This window comes from Rhinopithecus roxellana, chromosome 5 (assembly GCF_007565055.1).
Source record: "Rhinopithecus roxellana isolate Shanxi Qingling chromosome 5, ASM756505v1, whole genome shotgun sequence".
NCBI lineage: Eukaryota > Metazoa > Chordata > Mammalia > Primates > Cercopithecidae > Rhinopithecus > Rhinopithecus roxellana.
The window spans coordinates 113,104,492-113,128,220 of record NC_044553.1 but is presented as its reverse complement, the minus strand read 5'-3'; the positions used below and the strand labels follow the sequence as shown (position 1 = coordinate 113,128,220).

The window sequence follows — 23,729 nt, the reverse complement described above, 5'->3', positions numbered from 1 at the left end:
GAATAGTTCAAATTAAAATGACTATAGCAAGTGCTGGTAAAGATATGAAGAAACTGGAACTCTCATACACTGCTGGTAGGAATGTAAAATGATACAATCATTTTGGAAAACAATTTTGTAGTTTCTTAAAAAACTAATATATATCTACCATTTGATTCAGCCGTGCCACTCGTAAGTATTTACAAAAGAAAAAGGAAGCATATATCTGTACAGAAACTTACATATGAATTGTAGCAACTTTATTTGTAAAATCCCCAAACTAGAAACAACCCAACTGATCATCAGAAAGTGAGTGGATAAACAAATTGTGTTACAACGTAATACTGCTCAGCAATAAAAAGGAATGAACTAGGGATACATGAAACCACATGGGTGAATCTCTAAATGATTATGGTAAGTGAAAGGGCCAGATGCAACAGAGTACATGCTATAGAATTTCACTTATATAAAACTCTAGAAAATGCAAGTTAATATGAAGTGACAAGAAGCAAATAAGTAGGTACTGGGGATAAGATTCAAAGGGGATGTGCAGACTTTTGGTGACAATGAAAATGTTCAACATCAGTGAGAACACATGGACACAGAGAGGGGAACAACACACACCAGGGCCTGCTGGGGGGTAAGGGATGAGGGGAGTGAACTTAGAGGACAGGTCAATAGGTGCAGCAAACCACCCCTGGCACATGTATACCTATGAAACAAACCTGCATGTTCCAAACATGTATCCCAAAACTTAAAGTAAAATGAATTCAAAAGAAAAAAGAGAAATATGAAAATGGTCATTATCTTAATTGTGATGATGGTTCACAGTGTATACATATGTCAAAAGGATCAAATTTTACATTATATGCACATTATTGTATGTCAGTTATACCTCAACAATGCTGTTCAAAATAATATGTAAATAATTTTATTCCAAAACATGTATTAACTTAGAAACAATGGATAATTTCTTAAAATAATGTATCCTTTCAAATCTGACTCAGGAAGAAATATAAAACCCAAATAGCTAGGAGTGGTAGATGCTGTTTGGGTGCCCTGTACAGATTCCCTTTACCAGATAGCTCACTCATCCCCAGCTGCTCTGTTAACTGCTTAGTTTTTACAGCTTCCCCCTTCTCCCAAGAATTACCCTAAATCTGGGTCAGAAAAAAATAGCATCTTCTCCTCAGCCCACAGTCTATGACTGACTAAAGCAAGAATAAAAATGGGAGCCCCCTTGCACTAAAGAGGGACAATTCTGCAGCCAGATGCATTCTTTCTACACTCCTCCTCTGGGAATCCAGCCAAAGCTAGACCTTACCTGAAATCACCTCTTTCTGGGCCTTTCTCTCTTCTCATTCCTGCTTCCCTACCTTCCTTAGAGGTTTTTCCTGAAGATCACCCCCTCGATACAACACAGGAGCCCAAATCACTGTCCCAGGTGTTGGTTTTACTAAACCCAACTTAAGAACCCGTATAACCATTAAGTAAAAACAATTAGTATTTAAAATCTGAAACTCAGGTACTTGATAAAAGAGAGGGCTCTGGACACAGATTGCCAGACTGGGGAGTTCCAATACCAAACTACCACTTCCCAGCTGTGTGACCTTGGGCAGGTCACCTAAATCTCTAAGCCTTGGTTTCCTCATTTGTGAATGAAGACCCTACACACTATGAACATGTATGTAATGTGTATGGATGAATGCACACACACACACACACACACACACACACACACGAGTCCCACCTGGTCCAGATGGTTTTACCAGCAAGATCTACTTACAAGAAAAACCTGTGAGTACACAATCAGGAAACATTTCATTTCAAACTTAAACTTTTTCAGAGAATATAAAATGAGTCCATTTTATGAGGCTGATATAAACCTGATGTCAAGCCAGACAATGAGTATGAAATGGGAAAATTCTGGGCTAATCTCATTTATAAGCACAAATCCAAAAAATCATAATCAAAAGATTAGTTTTGCTTTATTCATTTTGGTTTTGTATGTATGCTATAAGGACCCAATTTCATTTTTGTTCATGTGGAAAACAAACTGTCTTATCACCATTCATTGACCTACAGTGCCACCTCTATCATTTCTAAATTTTCCACCTATTCAAGGTCATGTTCTAGGCCCTCTGTTCTGTTTTTGTGGGTCAGTTTATCTATTCCTGTGTCTTATCACAGTATTTTAATTACTGCAACTTTTAAAATCTTGTCATCTGGTACCATCATCTTCCAAATATCATTACTATTCTTCAAAATTGTCTTAGCTATTTTCAGTTTCTTTGCTCTTCTGTATGAATTATAGAATCATTTGTCATTTTTAATGAAAAATCTCATGGATATTTTCATTGTAATCACATTAGGGGAAACCAATTTATGCTATCTCAGCAATATCTGATGGCGTGGGAAAAAGTATCATATTCACAATAATGCTTGCTACCTAGTAATAGGATGAAAAAGAAATGTATACGATCTCTATGAAGAAAACTAAACACTTTAATGAGGGATTACAAACTGAAGATGAACTTTTTAGAGTAACAGTTTATGTTTCTGGATTGGAAGATTTGATCTTTTAAAAATGTTAATTAGTACCAAATAACTAAATGGTATCATAGAATCCCCCAATCATAATCCCAGTATAATTTTAATAATAAAATGATATTAAGAAATAATTTGTGCAGTGAAGAGAACTGAGAGTGGACTCGACTCACAATTTGTGAAAGCAAATTGAAACTCTACGATAATTTAAATGATGTGCTGTGATGCTGGTACAGAAAGATACATCAATGGAATGTCACAGAATGAAACAGAATGGGATGAGCGAGTTCAATAATTTTAAAATAAAGAATTTAGCATATTATATGGTATTATAAAGATGGCATTTCAAAGCAGTGAGTGATACAAGGATGCTTTTGGCTTTAAGTAAACTAAAAACCAACTACAGCTATATTAAATGATACAAGAATATATTATCTCACATAACAGGAAGCTCAGAGGTGGTGTGGGCTCCAAGCATGACATCATCAGGATCCCTTTCTCTGCTCTCCTCTTGGCTTTGCTTTCCTTTTCTTTATCCTTAGACTCTATTCTCCCATGTTACAAGTAGGTTGTCAAACCAAACTACTGAACAAACAAGCAAATAAACAAATAACGTGTCTATTTGGTCATGTCCAGTAAAAGGATGTCCTTCAGTCATGGGATGAATGTCCTTTTGTTCCCTCAATTGGCCTGACTTAGGTCCTGTACCCATCTCTGGATCTAAGGCATTGATAAGGGGAAAGCCATGTGCTGACTGGCTGATGCTGGAGCCCTTAACCAATCACTGGTAAGGAGAATGGAACTGCCATGACTAATTTAGAACAATCATGACTTCTCTTTGAGCTGGGGATGGGGTGAGCTTCCCTTGAATCAAAAAAGCTGCAAAGATAGAGGGTAGCTACATGAACAAAGTCAGGATCTGATAGGAAGTAGAAGGAGGAATCAAACTGAGGAGGCAGCCAACAGTGCCTACTGCAGCACAAACAGGATTAACCACTTACTAAATTGTAATAGGGTAAGAAAAATTAACTTGGACCCTTAACTTTCAGGCATCCTTTGTGTCTAAGACCAGGAGTGTCTGTGATGCTGCCAGAGGAGACAGATGGCTCTAGAAGGGAGATCCGGGTGGTCTTATTTCATCAGGCTGATATTTGGATAGGTTCACATTGTCAGGACTTCGACCTCTTCTATCTTTTAATTACCTCTTTCCCTTCTCTTTCACTTTCCTCCAATCCTTATGCATAAGGGTTATCTTTTCCTTCATTGAGGACCACTAGATTTTCGTACTATGATTTCAAAAGGGACTCTTCCATAATCTCTGCTAGAATGGACCACAGAATCGCTTTTAGTTTAGGAGTCTTGGTGAGAATTGTCAGACTCTTTTCCCTGTGTTGCTGTAATCAGATATTGTTATAGGTATAAAACACTGGCCTCTTTTGATTTCCTGAGGCCCATTCCCTATTTTTAGCATTCATCGCCAGGCAAATTGTGTGATGCAGATCCTGTCCTTCCCATTATATGCATGCCATTTTGTAACTCAGACTAGAGGACACAGAGTGCTATGAATTTCTCTGTATTACCTTTGGATGTAGAAATACCCATTTTTTTTATTTTCCTTAGTAAAAGTAAAATTGATCCTAGGTTCATCTCCTTCTAACAAAGATGACAAGAAAGTCATCTCAGTCATCGTGGACCTCTCCTCGCTCTGTTCTGTGGAAGTCTTCAACAGCTCGTAGCATTCAAGTTCAGGGAGCCCGTTGATCTTCATGCTCATTAATAACCATGCTGATGTGTTCATTATCCAAGCAGCAGGGTTTCTTCAAGGCAGGTGACTCAGATGCCTTCCTGCCATGCTTAACGCAGCCCTGCCTACCAAGATGCACCATATGCCACTCCTCTCTAAGGTTTTCCTCTGAAAAGGAGCAAGTTCCACTCAAGGAACCCCAAACTTCTAAGCCTTTAAACAGACAACCCTCCAAACAACTCCAAATTTGTTTTATTTGATCATCATTCACACTTTTGTTTAGAATATTCAGATAAATTTCTAGCAATTGTAATTATAGAAAAGGTATAATATGTATAGCTTATGTAACAGAAATTTTTACTTTACAAATGAGTTTAGAGATCAATATTTATAAAAATAACTGGGGATCTCAAGGAGGTACTTGAGAAACAATGAGTGACAAGGTCAAAGTGGCTGACCTTAGAGGAGGGAGTGCATTCAATCTTGGGCGTACTCTGAATTAGACTGTGCCTCATAATCTCTCCTCAAAGGATCTGGAAACAAAATGGGCCTCTTTCCTAAAGTTAGAAGTAGGGGAACAAACATCCTAAAACTAGTCCTTTTTTTTACTTAACTGAGTTTATTTCAGTAGTCTAGGAGATAACCTAAGGGTAATCTCCAGAGTACCTGTTCTGGATTGGAACAGTCCAGAGAATCAGCGAGTCTGAATAAAATTTGAAGTACGGAGTACAAGAATTTAAGAGACCGCAGAGACCGTCAAGCTAATTCACTTTATACTTGCTGTCCTGCCCTTGAATAAGAGCTCATGGAAATCAGCTTACATTAACACTTATGAACATTAGAAATAGGGCCCAAGGAGGGATATCCACTGATGGTAAGTCCCTGCCACTAGCAGATGGCAGGTGCAGCCCTGGGGGTTTGAGCATCAGGGGCCAAGTAAAGAAACTCACCCCTCGGAGTGGCAATGCACCTTCTCATTCATTGGACTGTGCTTTTTTTAACCAGGAGAGATACCATAATGCTTGTCTGATTAAAATCTAATTTTGTAAATTATGTGTTCATAAAATATTGGGTGTTTGGTTGATGTTACTAGGCAGTCATGTCAGTTCATCTTAAGGAAAAGGTAATACTTGAGATTGCACTGAGAAAAAGTGGAAAATACTATTGAAGGATTGTAATATATAATTTATTGACATATTAGAAACATCTAAATGGTGTCATTACATGGATTTTGATACATCTCTGAGCACATCATCAGCTTGAGACTAGGATTGAACACTGTAGAGAATCAGTTCAAGCAGCACATGATACATCTGAGGCACCAACACACAAAAAGGAGGAAGGTCAGACACAACCTACATTTGCAAGGTACCATTTACTTGATGAAGTTCTAAGAGAGTTGACAATGGGTTTAAAAAAAAAAAAAAAAAAAAAAGCTTTGGAATGTCTAGAAATTAAACCAAAGGTCCAGACTTTAAACTTTAGTCTCACATTCTGTAATATATTTTGATAAACAGTCCAGAAACACTTAAGCAGTTGAATTACTGAAACTATAGTTTGCAGCTAACTTGTGACTCCAGGATTCCAAAACGACAAGCTAACCTCTGATCTAGAAAGCATGTTTGAATCTAAAATATACTTTTAAAAAGCATTCTTATGAGGTTCATTGACATGGACAAAATTGCATATGTATGCATAATCTATGAGAAAGTATTTTGGTTGTCGTACTGGTATAGAACAGTCTAATTCAACTAACTTATCGTCAAGTAGTGATGAGATAAGATACTATCCTGATGACTGTCTATTGAAAGGCTGATGCAAAGGTCATGACTGACTGATGCAGGCAATGAGTGGCATGAGAGTACCTGATATTACACATTTGTGCAATGGACTGGCTATCCTGAATGAGCAACTCATCATGTTTGGTGTTTCACCTAAGGTAATTACTATAAATGGACCACATTCACTACTTAGGAAATATTGGGTTTCCAAATCTTAGCTAAAGGTTTAGAAAAAAAATTGCTGTGATGCAGTGTCTTGCTAAACTCACAGCTGGATACTACCACCAGAGGTCAGTTTTAACTGATGCTAACAACAGCTGGAAAAGTATGGAAAATGTGTTCTCTGTGTGTGTGTGCATGTGTGTGTTTACATTTAATGAGCTGCTGAGAATGATGGTTGTCGTATGATTCTCTTTTTAGTGCACTGGAAAGTTGTTTCTTTGCCCAGGATAGCTTCTACTTGGTAAGAATTATTAATGATTAAATGGTTCTGAAAATAACAGAGTTGTCCACACTAAACCACATTCATGAGCTATAGATTTTTGCTAATTTGTGTGCTTTTCTTATTTTCTTCCCTTCCTACAAAGTATGAGACCATTAGCCCCATGTTGGAGTGTGTTGGCCAAGAATCTTGAAGGCCCAACACTAGTATTGATTAGTCATCTTACTAAAGCACAATTTGAATTGTCTTAAGTTAACAGGAGGGCTTAGCTGGCCAGTCAACACTCACATTTCCATACAGCTTTGTTGTTCTTGACGTATACGATAGGTCTAGCAGTGGAGATCAATGGAGGTGATGCACCCGGGAGACATCTGGCCTTGTCTAGAGACATTTTTGGTTGTCACAGCTGGGGAGAGGGTGTTACTGCTATCTAGTGAGTGGAGGCCAGAGACGCTGCTAAACATCCTATGACACACAGCACAGATAGCCCTCCAAACAACTCCAAGTTTGTTTTGTTTAACCATCATTAACACTTTTGTTTGGAATATTCAGATAAATTTATAGCAAATGTAGTTATAGAAAAATTGTATAATATGTAGAGTTTATGTGGCAGAATTTTTTACTTTACACATGAGTTTAGAGATCAGTACTTATAAAATAACTGGGGATCTCATGGAGATACTTGAACTTTTCCAGAGAAACTTTATTCCATTTTGTGTAGCATGGTTGAGATATTGCTTCAGCAGTCTCAAGAAATACATTAAAATTAGCTACTTCTTTTTCAGTGACTTCTACCTGTGCCAGGCACAATGGCAGGCACTTTCATACATTGTGTCATTTAATTTTCACCACAACCTTATAAGGTGCAGCATTAGTAATCCTATTTTACAGATGAGGGAACAGAGACACAGAGAAGTTAAGCTGCTTGCTCAAGGTCACACAGCTGGTAAATGATCAGACTGGTATGCAAACCCAAATATGTCAAACTCAAAGCCCTTACTCTTTCCTCTACATGATGCTGTCCTCAGGAACTATTGAACTTTTTAACCATAGAGCAAATAGATCTCAGCAGCACAAGAGGAAACATAAATGGAAATAACCAAAAATATATTCATCTAAGATATGGCTACATTATACCAAATGTGCTAAGTCTCTGCTTTCCTTCTTGAGTTTGCTCAAAGCAGCCTAAAAGGGTTGTACAGGTTATTTCTACAAATCTCCTCTCACCTAGATAGTTCAGAAAGAGAAGAAACCACATTTTTCTTCAATTATCTGGATGACTGAAGGGGAAATGATAGTTTGCATCCCCTAAATTTTTAGGCTGCAAAGTGAATTGTCCTCACTGCTTCTCACCGAGAACCACCCACTTTACCATTTAATCTATGCACAACCCCTCCTCAGTTATCATTCTGGTTTGGGTAGATCTCGTAGAGTTTTAAGAATAATATGGAAATGCTCCTTATATCTGTAATCTATAATTGTATCACATTCAACTCCAAGTTAGTTAACTTTGACTGTTTTTCACAAGATTTCAACACAAGAGCCTGTGTCAGGGGAGGGATCTTGGGAAAGTTTCATTTCTGGAGCAAGATTTGTCTCTAAGGCATAAGCTACCATGACATATCATAATTCAGGGGCCACATAGATGGGATATTTGGGTACTCAGAGCACATACAAATTAGTATGTGAACAAAATATATTACTGGATTGCTGAATGAGTTCAACCACACCACGAATTACAGTGCCCTGACAGAGTCAGAGCCAGGACCCACAGGCCAGAGCCTCTTCCATGGGGGAGTTCTGCTTCTACTCCATCAGATAGAACCCAGACACCCAGATTTAGTCACTGAGGGGTTGGTTTGGGGCTTTTGTACATTCTAACAAATGTTAAAGCCTCATTTTCTATGTAGGCACTTTATAGATTTATTATAAATGACATACTCCAAATACTACCTCCTGATTTAAATTCTTGTTTTCTGTTTGTCTGATAGAAAATTACTGATGTCCTAAGCTTAGATCATTGTACTTGCTATGTTACCGCTGAACTCCAAAGGCTTTCTTCCTTTGCAGAATTTTTAAAAATTTATCTTTAAAACCCAATTATCGTGAGTTCTTTTCAAGTAGGCCTTTAAAAACCCAGGGGTTATTCTCAGAAGTGAAGCAGCATTCTGCTTTTATATCTTCTGAAGTGGCCACACTTCAACATTAAGGAATGATCAGGAAGCAGTCTCATCCGTAGTCCCTTCCGTAAACTATATTGATTATTTTAAGCCTTTCTAAAGCTTCTAGGTCATGATTTCTTCAAAATCAGACAGCTGCTTCATTTGTTCGATTTGCATAGAATGCCTTCTGAGGAGCTTCTTTTTACTTCTTAAGTCAACTCTCTTTGGTGAACTTGGAGCAACAGGAACCATAGATTTTAAGCCACTAGAAAGAGGGGAAGAAGGTTTGCTGCTAGATCTAATATCTGGAATAGGTGGGTTCAGATTCACATTTAAAGGCGGCAGGAAGCCAGGCCTAGTGTGAGAAATATGATCAAGGAGCAGAGTTCCAGAACCTCGTCGTTCTAGAAGATGTGGCGGCCTGCGGCGTGCTGAGCTGGGGGATGTGCTAGGTACAGTGTCCAGGGACTCCCGAGAGCCGTGGAAAAGAGACAAGTGAGAGCTGTTGAGCTTCTTTCTATCTAAAGGTCCTTTGCCAGATTCAAGGGAAATGGAGTTGGGAGGATCAGGCCCTGGCTGTAAATCTAAGTCGTAGAGGTCATTTTCCAGCCATTTGAGGGATGCTGGCTCTTTGAGAGCAGAAGGTCCTGATGGACCCATACCACATTTCTCTTGGTCAACAGGCAGAGTTCCTCTCCTGGCCAGACGCGGGTGGGGAGCCTGACCTTTTTCATAGGCTGCTTTCCAGGATGCCGGTGCTGAAGAGACTGGAATCTTCAGAACCTGCTCTGTGACTGTGTGAAAGAGGGTGGGGTCTTTGCTATCGATACTGTTGGTTCTGGAGAGGGGCCCCCTTTTAGGGAAGGACACGTCACTGATGCTCTTGATGACCTCGTTTTCTGTGCTGGCACCATGGGTCTCATCCTGACGCGTTGAAGCTGCCAGCACCGAGGGCGCGATCAGGCCCCAAGGTTCAGATTGGAGCCTCTTCAGTTGGGGCAAACGGGCCCTTTTGAGATTACTGACTTTCCTAGTGGGTGACCCAGGCTCATTAACAGCCTTGGAGGTGTTACAACTGCTTGGATGCCCTGCTTGGAGGCTGAAGAAGTCATCTTCCTTCTCAGTGAGTGGAGAGTCCAGGCCTGGAGACTTCAGTTCTATGTCAGAGGGAGATGCATACAGTGGAGGTGAGTGCCTGTCTTCTACTTTGGGTGAAGGAGGGACATTAAGATACTGTTTGGTGGTTTTGGTGCCTGAAGACGATTTATCTGTTGTTATAATAATCACCTCCTTCCCTTTGGCTTTGCAGGCATCAAGGAGATGTTTCAGTGCATCCTTGTCATCTGCATTTATTGCATAAACCAGAGCCGAAGCCCCAGTGCGATCCTCAAGGCTGGGGTCTGCTCCATTCTCCAGTAATAAGGAGACCACTTCTCCCCCGGCTCTTCTGATACAGGCATGGATGAGGGCAGTCTTGCCAGACTTATCTTGGATATTGGGGTCTGCCCTGTTGTCCAGCAGGTACTTCACCATCTTGGACTTGCTGATGCTTTGCTGGTCCACATGCTTGGTGATGCATGCCACCATGAGAGCTGTTTCGCCTTTGTCATTGCTTTCATTGATATAAGCTCCCCCTTCCAACAGCAGTCTGGTCAACCTGAGCCTCCCCAGCCACACAGCCTTTAACAAAGAGTTTCCATCAGTCCTTAATTCAGTGTCATCATCCATCATATTGGCTACAGTTTAGAGTACCTACGCCACAGTAGCAATCAAACCTAGCAAAGGAAGAAGAGGGAACAAATGTTATATATTTTATAGCAGATCTGTGCAGCATGCTTATTACAGGGTCTGGGTACAGTCATATCCCAACCTGATCCCAACTTATATTGACTTGACCAACTTATCTAACATTGCTGAGTTAGTTTCTGTGTCTGTAATAATGTGTCACAGTGGGAGGGGGGATAGTAGTAACCTACCTCATAGGGTCATTGTAAAGACTGCCTAAGAGAGTATGTATAAAACATCCACATGAAAAGCAGTTAACATAATGCCTAGCATAGAGTAAATATTTGTTTAAATGCAAGATGTTATTGTGTTGACTGCACAGCACTTACCACAAATGTAGAACTCTACATTCCTTAGAAAAAGGTTTGAATTATTTTCTTCACTGCTGTGTCCTCAGCATTTAGCAATGACTCACATGTAATGAACAAGTCGCCTCATAAATAATTGTTTCATGTGTTGCTATTGGTGTGCATCAAAAAGACTTAGGAAACACACCAAAATGTTCATCCTTATTCTAGGCAGTGGGATTATGAGTGGTTTCATATTCTTCTTTTTGCAGTTTTCCCAAAATAAATATGTATGATTATTGTAATGGGGGTTGATGGGGTAGGGACAGTGAAAACAATTGTAAAACAAAATCAATCTATTTATCCTTTTCCAGGTTGTAGTCCTCACTTTTCCAGCAGATGTCAGAATTCATATTCTCCTTGTTCAGAATAATGCCATGCTATTCCCTTCTCTCTGGTTGAACTGATAGGAGACAGAGAATGGAGAAGGGGATTGCATTTTTGCTCACAAATGTTAGGAAATAAAGCTCAGACCAAAGTTTTCTCAGCTGAGGTTTGTCAAACCTGAGTTTTCTATTTTGATTTTTTTGTCAGTTCCCTAATTCCTGGACTCAAAATCTTCAACCTATGTGTTGCTTGAGGGGCCCTTCACAAATAAGAAGAGGTAGGTGTCCCAGTCTTGATGCTCTGCCAGTCCACGGGTACCACACTGGCCATGTCTCTGCCAGTACAGCACCTTCACATGGGCTTTTTGTGCCTCCAGGCTCCTAATGAGCAGATGGCTCATGTGGTCTACCTGCCACAATGCCTGAGTTTCCTCCTGATCTGATTCACATCATTCTTTCTCTTACACTATTCACCTGATCACTTATTTATTTATTTATATTACTCTATTAAGTTGGAAGGCAAAAGCTTTTCCTGGTTGAAGCTGAGAGATGGATATATATGCCTTTGAAAAATTAATATGTGAATAGATACTTGCTATTAAAATAAAACAAACAAACTACATGTAAGTATATAAAGAGGAAGAGGTCTCCTTTATTCATCCCCCACTCCTCCTTGAAAACTCTCTCCTCTTCAGAAGTAACCACGGCTAAGAGTCTAGTGTATATCTTTCTGCTTCTTCAAATGCATTGTTCTGATAACTACTTGAGTTTGATGTTGTTGTGTTTATGTGTTCTGCTAGATTTCCTGCAAAACTACCACCATTCGAGGGCACTGTGTGGTTATTAAATACATTGACAACAAGTCTCCATTTCTGTCTCTCCATCTCCTTTCTGTCTTCTTCATTCTCCCACTGATCTCTGTGTGTGTGTGTGTGTGTGTGTGTGTGTGTGTGTGTTGTGTGTGTGTGTGATGGTCTTTCTCTCTCTTCTCTTTCTGTCAATTTTAATTGTTTTTACTCCTCTGTGGTCCTACACACCATTGCTGTGTTAAAGCCGTATGCATCAATAAGCTTTTCAGTCTTGAACCCTGGAGATTTGAAATAGAATTTCCAAAGACTAGATAAATGAGTGGAATGTCCAGAGAAAGCGTGCTTCTTTCCATTTCATCAAAGGGGTCCTTCTTCTCCTGGCCTCAGTCTACCTCTCTAGACTCATTCCCTGCCACTCCAGTCTTCTTCACATTCTATCTTCAAATCTCATTTCTCAAATGCACCATTCTTCATGTGTTTTTCCTCTTGGCACTGTTCATGTTTCTAACTATAAGGCCTCCCTGCTCTTCTTTAATTATTCATCATCCCCCAAACTTCAGCTCAAATGTTACTTCCTTTGTACTCAAGAGGAAAATCACTCAAGATCAAAGAGGGAGGGTTGAGTGAAATTACAGTGACTCATCATCAGACTATATAAAGAACTCCTACAAATCACTTCCTCCAAAAGAGGATATACAAATGACCAATAAGTACATAAAAAGATACCCAGCCTTATTAGTACTCAAGGAAAATCAAATTAAAGTAAAACAAAATACCATTTTAGAATGGCTAAAATTAGACAGACTGACAATACCAAGAGGCATGCAGACAGGAAGCAACAGGAACCTGTTGGTAGTATAAATAAATTGAACTAGACTGAATCAAAGCCCACACTCGGACACAGTAATTCCATGCCTAGGTTTACACCTGTGGTAGTTTGCAAACAATGGCCATGAGGTCCTCCCATCCTCATATGTACACTAGGAGTCAGCCTTGTGTCTCACTTTCAGCCATAAAATGTAACTGTGTGATTTCCAAGGCAAAGCCTGAGTAGGCCTTGCAGCTTCCAAGTTTGCTGTCTTGGAACTCAGCTGCTATGTAAAGAAGTCTGGAATACCTACCAGGAAGGGCACATGAAGTTTTAGCTGGTAGCCCCAACTAACTGCAAGAATGTGAGTGAGACAATCTCAGCCCAGCCAGCCCCAGCCAGCCCCTGGAGGATTGCAACTGCATTAGAGAACGCAGGTGAGACCAGTGGAAGAAACACCCAGAGCCTGGGCCAAGTGTAGCAATATTAGAGAATAAACTAGTATGTGTACCAAAAGACGTCAGCAGCCCTATTCATAAAAGACAAAAACTGGAAACAACCCATCAAGAAGAAAATAAGCTGGGCATGATGGCTCACAAGTGTAATCCCAGCAATTTGGGAAGCCAAGGAGGATCATTTAAGACCAGGAGGTTGAGACCAGCTGAGGCAACATAGTGAGACTCTGCCTCTACCAAAAAAAAAAAAAAAAAAAAAAATGCTGGGTGTCATGGCTTGCACATATAGGCCTAGCTTCTGAGGAGGCTGAGGCCGGTGGATCACTGGAGCCCAGGAGTTCGAGACTGCAGTGAGCTATGATCACACCACTGCACTCCAGTCTGGGTGACAGAGTGAGACTCCATCTCAAGAAGAAGAAGAAGGAGAAGGAGAAGGCGGGGAGGGAGGGGAAGGAGGGGAGGGAGGGGAAGAAGAGGAAGAAGAGGAAGAAGAAGAAGAAGAAGAGGAAGAAGAAGAAGAAGAAGAAGAAGAAGAAGAAGAAGAAGAAGAAGAAGAAGAAGAAGAAGAAGAAGAGGAAGAGGAAGAGGAAGAGGAAGAAGAAGAAGAAGAAGAAGAGGAGGAGGAGGAGAAGGAAGAAGAAGAGGAGGAGGAGGAGGAGGAGAAAATAAAGAAAATGTAATATCTTCATACTCTGGAATGCTATACACCATATTTGTATATGCTCTCTCTCTTTTTCTCTTGCACACGTGCATGCACACACACACATACATATGAAAACACACACATACATATACAAAACTAGATGCCACATCCCCTTTGTTCCTTAATTCTTTGCAACTTCCTTTGAGTATCAGTCTTGTTAATCACCTGGGTCAGCCCCCTCCACAGAGCCCCCTGCACCCCTCAAACTAGAAATACTGTCTTTTCTCCCTTCTTAGTTGTGTGATAATTAGAAAGTAGGATAAAGGAAAAGATGGAAGAAAGGAGAAAAAGAAGGAAAGGAAGGTGGGAAGGAAGACAGATGGATAATTGGGTTACCTTTTATGTTACATGCGGTGCAAATCACCTCTAGTCTAGCTCAGAGTCAAGAGAGGAAGGAAGAGAGGCAGGAAAGGAGGCAAAGAAGAAAGAAATGGAAGAAATATGGTGTATGTAGGAGAATCCTTCTCTCTCTTCAGTTGGAATCAGTGGCCTCCTCCTCCCCTATGCTCAGGTTTTGTCCCTATTTTAACTCTTCCCCTTCAGCACCTAAGGAGGCATCAGGTTGCAGAAAAGGCATCCAGGTTCTTTTCTGTGGTCTGGAATATTTATATCTAGCCCACCAATAGGCATAACATTCTGTGTGGTCAGTGAGTTCTTTTGCAAGTTGTCATTTTTTTCACTGTGGGCCTCCCATCTGAACTTCCTTAAATGATGAAATACAAGAGCTTTGTCTGAGGACAGAATCAGGTGCTTACCTCACTCTTGTAGCCCAGATAAAATGTGCCAGGCTAACGTTAACTGTTAGCATGCTGCAATAATCGTACACTTTTCATTTTAAGATTACTGGGCTTGGCCAGGCACGGTGGCTCACGCCTGTAATCCCAGCACATTGGGAGGCCAAGGCGGGTGGATCACCTGAGGTCAGGAGTTTGAGACCAGCTGGCCAACGTGGTGAAACCCCATCTCTACCAAAAATACAAAAATTAGCCAGGTGTGGTGGCACATGCTTGCAATCCCAGCTACTCTGAAGACTGAGGCAGGAGAATCACTTGAACCCGGGAGGCAGAGGTTGCAGTTAGCCGAGATCGTGCCATTGCACTCCAGCCTGGGCAACAAGAGAGGAACTCCATCTCAAAAAAGAAAAAGAAAAAAAAAAAAAAAAAGAATACTGGGCTTAAAAGACTGCTGTTTACATGGCCTCAGTTGACAATAGCCTTACAAATTATGGCAGACTAAATTCATGCATCATGCCAGATATGCATAGCCATGCCTACTTTCCCTGCCTCTGCGTGTTACACACTCACCTTGCTTTCTTGCCTGAGTGGTCTTAGCAAAGTTCAAACCTTTCCCACAGTCTTAGTGTCAGGTCACTGCTGCTGTTGTCTGCTACAAATGGTGAAACCCCCATACCTGGTTTCTGCTGACCAGAAGAAACTGACCCTGTCCTGACTTTCTCCAGCAGTTGCCTGGAAAAACCAGGTTACTCAACCAATAAGTATGAGGGAGTAACCCTTTGTAGAACAGATGTTGACCAATAGAAAATAGAGGATGGGAAAGAGATGTTACATAAACGCTTCTGCCTCTCCTCACCCAATTGCCTGTTCCAAGATGCAATAGATTATACAATTTCCATAAGACAGAATAATCAGCACATTTGCCATGAATCTGTGGCTAGCTCAATAAATGTATTCCCTTGTATTTGCTCTTTCTCCTCCTTTGCGTCACTTTTCATTTTCCTTCATTCCTACTCCCCAGGGTTTATAGCCCAATAAACTGTTAATACGTATGTTTTTGCTCCAGACTGATGTTAACTGCCTCCCATGAACCATGAAATGCCCTGTCAGGAAGGTTTTTCTACCATTTCACAGATGAGGAAACTGAAGTCAAGAGTGAAGAAGTGACTTGCCCATGGTCATTCAGGAATCAATGAATGACTCTGACTCTCACAAGCTACAGTGACTCTTTCTTTCTGATATTATCCCTGCCCTCCCCCACACACACAGTGAGGCTGATGGTTTATATTATTTGACCTGCCCCATGTGCAGGGCTGACTCAACCTTGGGTGGATGTTGAAATTGAGACTGAGAAACACCAGTTATGCTGGGCTGTTTGTAGAGAACTCTGGATGTAAGAGTAGCATTTGTGGGTTAGCCACAAGGGCAGAGAAGCAGAAAAGGTGATGTGCAGAGGAAGAAGAATGAAGTAAATGAAGTAACCACACCAAGACGCTGAGATGAGAGGCAGGAAGAGAGTACTTTTCCTCTATCCTCTGAAGTTTCAACTGTCTTTGGAGTCCATGAACACCTTAGAAGACTTCCAATAAGTCAGCATGTTTTTGTTTATGGTAGCTTGAATTAACTTCTGTTACTTATAACCAAGTAAACCTTGACTAAAACACTGGCATTACTTGCTCATTCATTCATTCATGATCAAACATATATCAACTATCTACTTGCTCATTCATTCATGATCAAACATATATCGATTACCTACTCCAGGCTAGGTGTTAAGGATAAAGAGGTATAAAATTCAGGAATGGCTGCTAAGTAATTTACTATTTAGTAGGAAGGTGGATGTATATTTTAATGACAGTAATAAACATTTATGGTATGCTTGCCATGTGCCAAGCAATGTGCTGGACACTTTATATGCATTGTGTCATTTAATCTTTACAGTAATACTATGAGGTGGGTACTATTATTATCCCCATTTTATGAAAAATGAAACTGAGTCTCAGGAAGGCAAAGTCACTTACCTCAAATCACCCAGGCAATATGTTGTGGAGCTAGAATTCAGATCCAAGCAGTCTAACCCCAAAGTCCACATTCTTAGCCTCTACATGACATAATTGTAGTGCAAAGTAATTAATAAGTCCCAGAGTGGAAGACAAATATAAAACAAGGAGATGTGAGTGCCAGGAGGGACTCGGGGTGGAAATTAGGAAAGGGCTCACAAAGAGAATAAAACTGAGCCAGTACTTGAAAAACATGAGTGGAAATTTGTTGAACCAAAAGGGGGAAGTCCTTACACTCAGGAGTAAGTACAAGTTCAAAGGCAAAAAGTAACAGGACATGGACATTTCAAGAACTTGATGGTTAGTGCATGGTGGTGGTTGGGAAGTGCACTGACGGAGCAAGCAAATACGGGGAGGTCTGCAGAAATCAGATTCCAAGTTCCTTGTAGCCTTGTCCTGCAGTTTGATGTTTGTTATGTGGAAATAGGGAACCAATAAAGAATTTTAAAGAAGAGAATGACATGATCATTGGCCACAGTGTGGGAGATGGATTGGGAGGCTTGGGGATCACCTAGGAGCCTCTGAGAGATGAAGAGGATCAGAAACAGCACAGCTGGGAGATAGAAAAAGACTCAAGCTGGAGAGATGTTTGAAAGGTAGAACTGAATAGCGGTCCATTCGACAGAAGTGTCAACCAAAATCTAATTTACCTTAATTTGAAAATTTACTATTATGCATCAAAGTGAATAAATATTAAAAACATGGAATACTAGAACTATTTTTTTTATTATACTTTAAGTTCTAGGGTACATGTGCACAACGTGTAGGTTTGTTACATATGTATACATGTGCCATGTTGGTGTGCTGTGCCCATTAACTCATCATTTACATTAGGTATATTTCCTATTGCTATCCGCCCCCCAACAAATAGGACCCGGTGTGTGATAATCCCCTTCCTGTGTCCAAGTGATCTCATTGTTCAATTGGAATACTAGAACTATTAAGTGATTTACAGGATCTCTAAGCTTATTGGAGAGAAAAGAAACAATCTGGATTGAAAAAAGCTGATGCATTTTTAGAAAATGTTGAAATCCCATCCACTTTGGCTGCTCTGGGCAGAATATTTTTGTCTTAAAAAAGTAGCAACCATAATGTGGGTTTTTTTCATGTGTATCATAAGAAGAGTAAACTGAGAAGTGAGCAAAGTTTGCCTGGTTCCTCCCTTGCTGTCCTCCTTGTCTCTACCCGCCAATCCTCCACCCCCACTCCACCCCTGCCATAACTTTCACCTCTCTGGGCTGTTTTCTGTTGGACGCATTTCCATTATAACGATGGCCAATATATTTCAGTGGCACAGGGGCTGGAGAGGAAATACTGAAGATTAAAATATCACCAGTGTCAAAAATTAAAAGGATGCCTCCTTCATGGAGGCAATAAGTAGATGTAAATGTTTGCTATCTTTGTCCTGAAGTCCTTTGATTATTTTATTGTCCCCAAAACTAAAGATGTCTTATATTTTTTAAGCTGAGAGGAACCATCTTGTTCAATCTTCCTTGTTTAGAAACAGGAAACTTAAATAAGGGATTGAAACTTTTCTCTCTCTGAATCCAGGGTCTTTCACTCCCATGCCGTCTCACGTCCTTGGCCTGAGTAGTTTAGACCAAGATTACGTATTTAAAGGTCTGATGGCCAGTGTAGCCCACAGTCATGTCTTGCTTGGCTGGCACTGTTTTAAATTTTCTCTGAATGTTTTAAGATGGATTATTCACTGCTCAGTTTGAAAAGGCTCTGTCATTCTCTGTAGTCTTACAATTGGCCCAATTCAAACATTCAGGTTACTTAACTTGCCTGTGTAGGGATGCTGGTTTGTGTATGAAAGTAAAATACGTAGTATATAAAATCATGATGCTAGCATTTTGTCCTTCCTATCACTTCATAGCTGCTTATCTCTTCAGAGTTGTTAGAAGGCCTAAATAAGCTAATGGATGTAAACCTTTATATAAACTTTAAAGTATGGTGTACTCATGTGTACCATTAGAAATTATGTAACTAACACTTAATTACCTGAGTGCAGATACAATGTCATACACTTTATTTCCCCTTCTTCGAGTCACACTGACATTGTATTTTCAGTCAAACATCCCTTGTTAGGCACAGTGAAGATCTCACAGAGGGTAAGGGATGAAATTATACAAAAAAGAAGAGTCCACAGACTTTTGCAGACATCTTCAAAGTTCCTAGACCTCCAAGAAAGGACTTGGATATACACTTTCTAGTACTTAGAGACCAGAGCAAGTTTCTAGGACTTTATAATATATATAATTTGTATTCATTCTATCTATGGCTATAGCCTTAATCTTGTTTCACCTGTGCTTTCTTGACTACTTCGAATATATGCAAACCTGACATCTTGTGGAGCCTTATAAACTGCTTTAAATTCTTTGTGGAACAAAATAGAATATAATCAATAAATGTTTATGACGTTGATCCATATGAAACTGCTGTTTCAAAATGGTTTTAAAAAACATCAATGTCACGTATTTATAGTACTTGTCTAAATACACTTTATTGCTGTAACTGCCCCATAATCCAAGCTCCTGAGGATGTGCCAGTCCGTGTGAAAGGATTATAAGCTAGAGAGGTGGGAGCTCTGTATTCTAATCCCAGCTCTGCTACTAAGTACCTGAGTAATTTCAGGCAAGCATCATTTTGCTAAACGAGTAGAATAACCCCAGTCCTGCCTACTTAACAAGATTGTTACAAGGATCAAATGATAGGCAGTATGTCCACACTCTCTATAAAGTCCTGTTAAAAAAATCTAAGAGGCTATTACACACTGAACTAAGCTCATCCAGAATTCCTCCCACTGAGCCCCGCTCTGTGTCCAGCCCCCTTGAAATGTGCTGAGGGAAGTGTTCACCGCCGATTCTCCTTCTCTTCTAATTACCTGCTCCCTGCTTTCAGCCCCTAACACCCAACCACAATTCCCAGTTTCCGGTCTTTCCACACGTATTATCTCTTTGGCCACCCTCCCCTGACACTTCTGCAAGGAAAGCATTATCAAGTATTTACAGATAGTTAAAATCTGAGGTTCAGACACATTTAGTAATTTTGTCTAAGGGCACACGTTTGTAAGTGCTACGGCTTTGATTTAAACTCTGTTCCTCTGACCCCAAGTTCAGAACTATTTCACGCAGGGAATTCCACTCAAGCATATCTTCCCACCACTGCAATCTGGCAGCGTTTAAGAGCGCAGCCATACCATTTGGTAGTTCCATAAACCTGGACAAGTTACTCGGCCTCTCTTGCTTCAGTTTTCTCATCTGTGAAGTGGGGATATTCATAGGACACAAATTTGTGGTGCACTGGCTTAGCACGGGGCCTTGGCACATGGTAAGCGCTTAAAAAATGCTTTAGATTTTTAAAGAAGTTTGGGTACACCTTCCGAAACCCAGGGAGGCCACACCGTTTGGCTGTAGTTTTCGCGGAAGCTTGGGAGATATCTTTACACTCCGCCTCTTCCTTCTGCAGTCACGGGAAGCAGTTAGGAGCAGATCAGAAATCGAACACGTTTGCTTTTGCGATTCGAGAGCCCTTTCTGGCGCGGAGCTAGAGGCGGTGTTACGTAGCTGCCCTGAACTGAGAGCAGCGGTGGCGGGGGGCTAGGGAGCCTGGCTGTTCGGCGCTCACTGTGCGCCTTGGGCTGTGGGGCGCGGGCTCTGTCCGAGGTACTGAACTCCGGGGCTCCGGCCGCGCCGGCAGAGTGTGCCGGCGTCCATTATTGCCAGTGTCTGTGGGCATCTTCCAGAAGGCCGAGCATGGGGGTCAGGTGAAACCAGGGCGGTAAGTGCTTCTCCCATCATTTCTCAGAAATGCCTAGATGCCTACTTTTTACAATTTCTTGCACATTTTCAGGATCATAACCTCTCACCGCCAGTTCCTCACAGGTTTCTGCAAAAATTAACGACCTTTCTCCCCATTCAGTCCCTGCAAAAATCCAGACACCTATCGCCCAGTCCTGCTCCGCAACCATTTCCTACAAGAATCCAGGCCCATACGCATCTCATCCCCACGCGTCAATGCAAAAATAAAAAATGTTAAATCCGCCTTCCATTCCCGTCTCCCACAATTTCCTGTGATAAAAGCAAGCTCTGTCCTACCAGTTCCCCACTCCTGCCTGTGGCTAAACAGCATGGACTGACTTCTCAGGAGCTCGAGGTCCCCACCCGGGTGACCAATGCAGACCCCTGGGGGGTGCGCTTACCTGGTGGGGACAATCGCTGAGCGAGGCCACCTGGGTCCAAGCTATGGGTAGTGTCATTATTATTCCCAAAGCAAAATCAGGGGGCGTCTCGCACCCCTACCTGCAGCTGCGGGTTGGCTGACAGAGGGCACTGCCAGACTGAACCAGCGCCGGGAGCTGGGGCTACTCTGGGCCCCGAGGGTCCTGTTGAGTCACTTGCCCAGAACTTCTTCAAGGTTCATGAATAAAACCTCTGCGTCAGTTCCTTCAAATCATTCCACCGCTCCTCCAAGTTGCGGTGTGAACAGGGGAGTTTTGGGTTTGGTTTGGTCTGGTTTTAAGAAAAAGAAAGAAGCATGAAAGAAAGATAGGAATCGCCCCCGGTTCCGCGCTGCGGGTGTGCAGGTCTCTGCGCAACCCCAGCCCTCCGGCTTGGTCTTCGGCCGGCTGTGCTGGCTGACGACACGCTGCTGCCCGCTGGCGCCGAAAGCAGCTCTCCAGCCGAGACGGGCGAGGGTTGTGTGGGTGTGCGAGCTGCGAGGAAGGAGGAAGGAGGGGGCCGCGGGGGTGGGGAAGTGCCTACCTGCAGCCTCGGCAGAGGCGCCTGCCGCCCCACCCCCTCGACCCTAGTTCTTGGGGCTCCGACTCGCTCAGCAACTTAGCAGGGGGCTCCTACACTCCCCAAGGGTGAGCGCGGAGCAGGCGCGGCCACCCTTGGGGTCCGGAGAAGTGAAGGGACGCTCCCAAAGTCTGACGTTGCAGGTCTCAGACCCTGGCAGGGATTTGAACTTATGTGTCTCCTTTGTTCTTTCTGCGGCCCTGCCCTCCTCGGCTTTCCTTCACACACGCCCTGGAATCTCAAGGCTGTTTGTCCACAGTGTAGGAAAGAGAGGGAGACAGGAGGGTGCCAGTGTGATCCTCAAAACTGGGGAGCAATCTGATGATCAGGGCTGGTTCCATGGCCATTGGATTTCATTCCAAATCCATGCTTTTGCCTGCCCGCTACCTATTCCCAGGGCTTCCCGTGGAGTCGTTCGCTGACAATCTTCGTTTCCTTTTTACAAAGTAGTTAATAGTTACTGTATATGATTGAAAGCATAAGGCATTGTATTTAGAAAGTAAGTGGCTCGTGCTTGTAAATCCAAGTGCTTTGGGAGGCCAAGGCAGGAGGACCGTTTGAGGCCAGGAGTTCAAAACCAGCCTGGGCAACATAGTGAGACTTACAAAAAAAAAAAAAAAAAGTCTCTACAAAAAAAAATAATAAAACTAAAATGCTTTCCAAAAAGAAAAAAAAAGTAGAAAGTGAGTGCCCCCTCCTCCCCCACCCTGCAGTGTCCTTCCCCAGTAATCAGTTCCCCAGAAGTAACCAGCATTTTTGTCTAGATACATGTATATGCACACAGAGGTTCTATTTGCCCTGTGTTTTTTAAATCCCTACTTCTTGAGTCATTTTTAGCAATTTATATTTTCCCAGGATATTGTCCATCTCGTCTGCATTTTCAAATTTTCTGGCACAAAGTTACAAATAGTGTCACCTTTTATTTATGTTCATCTCTGATACTGTTCTGTGCCTTCTTCTTATTGCTGATATTGTTTATTTGTGTTTTCTGTTGCTCCATTCCCATTTTTTTTCAATCAAGCTTGCTGGAGGATTATCAATTTTGTCTTTTAAGTGCAAAAATATTGTTCCATAAGTTGCCTTTATCACTTAGTGTCTATAGTATCACTTAGAGAAATGTACCTTCCTAGTACCCAATATTTATGATGACTGACTACTGTTTATGGAGTTTTTCTCTCTAAAGTAGTTTCAAATGCATGTCTTATCATTCATGGTTTCTAGATTTCCCATCTTGCCAAGGGAGGCTTCATACACCAGAATCACAATACAGTTCCCTAAATGTTCTAGTAATGTATAGCTCTGTTGTTTATCATTTCATCTGGAAATTGTATTTGTGCACAGGGTAAGGTAAGGATCTGACAAAAATGAGAACCCAATTGTCCCAACACCAATTCAAAAAGTCCATTCTTCTCTCACTGATTTGAATGCCACCTTTATAATACTTTATATTTCTCAAAACAAACTCTACTTGGTTAATGTATGTTATTTTATACAAATACACTGCTAGATTGGAATTATTTATTTATGTGAATATAAGGTTTATTTCATCTATATTAATAAATAAAAATTGTGTTCTTTTTCCTTCTTAGGGGATAAGGGTTCTCATTCAGCTTTGGTGCAAAGTTATGGTAACTTTATAGAATGATTTTGGAAGCATTCTGTTTTTTCCTACACTCTGGAATATTCAAATAATCAAGTTAACTATCTGTTCGTTGAGGGTTTAATAGAACATGCCCATGAAACCATCTGGACTTGATGGATTTTAGAAGGATAGATCTTTGATTATCTTCTCAAATTCATTGATGATTGCTGGCATATTCATCATCTAACCCCTCCTGAGTCATTTTGGGTAATTTGTATTTACCTAGAAAAAAGTTCTTTTCATCTACATATTTTAATGTATTGGCATAATGTTACAAATTATGCTCCTTTATAATTTTTCATGTCCTTAAATCTATTCCTACATCCCCTTTTTATTCCTGATGCTGTGTTCTCCCTCACTGTTTTTGGTGTTTGATGTTATTTTGCTATGAATTATATGATCTACATCATTTCCATGTTATGCTCTGTTTATATGATCAATAAAAAGTTCTCCATGAGCATTTTCCCTCATACTTAATGTAGAAACAAAATGTGCATTCTGTGTTTTGGGGCACAAACAATACAAGTACACCTGCAAAGTTAATTGTAGATTAGTACCTGTATTAGTCCTCTCTCACACTGCTAATAAAGACATACCTGAGAC

The 23,729-nt window shown here is 41.2% G+C and overlaps 1 protein-coding gene across 1 annotated transcript; it reads right to left on the bottom strand.

The window, feature by feature from the left end:
- Window positions 1–5,435: 5,435 nt before the first annotated feature.
- ANKRD34C (ankyrin repeat domain 34C) lies at window positions 5,436–21,388 on the bottom strand. The gene is made up of 2 exons (XM_010377306.2): window positions 20,887–21,388; window positions 5,436–10,430 (listed from the first exon to the last, which is right to left on the bottom strand). The coding sequence occupies exon 2, from the start codon at window positions 10,384–10,386 to the stop codon at window positions 8,779–8,781; it is 1,608 nt and encodes a 535-aa protein (XP_010375608.1). The 5' UTR covers window positions 10,387–10,430; window positions 20,887–21,388; the 3' UTR covers window positions 5,436–8,778.
- Window positions 21,389–23,729: the final 2,341 nt, after the last annotated feature.

Coding starts and splice junctions, on each gene's coding strand:
- ANKRD34C (XM_010377306.2), bottom strand. CDS start 10,386: ATGATGGATGATGACACTGAATTAAGGACTGATGGAAACTCTTTGTTA.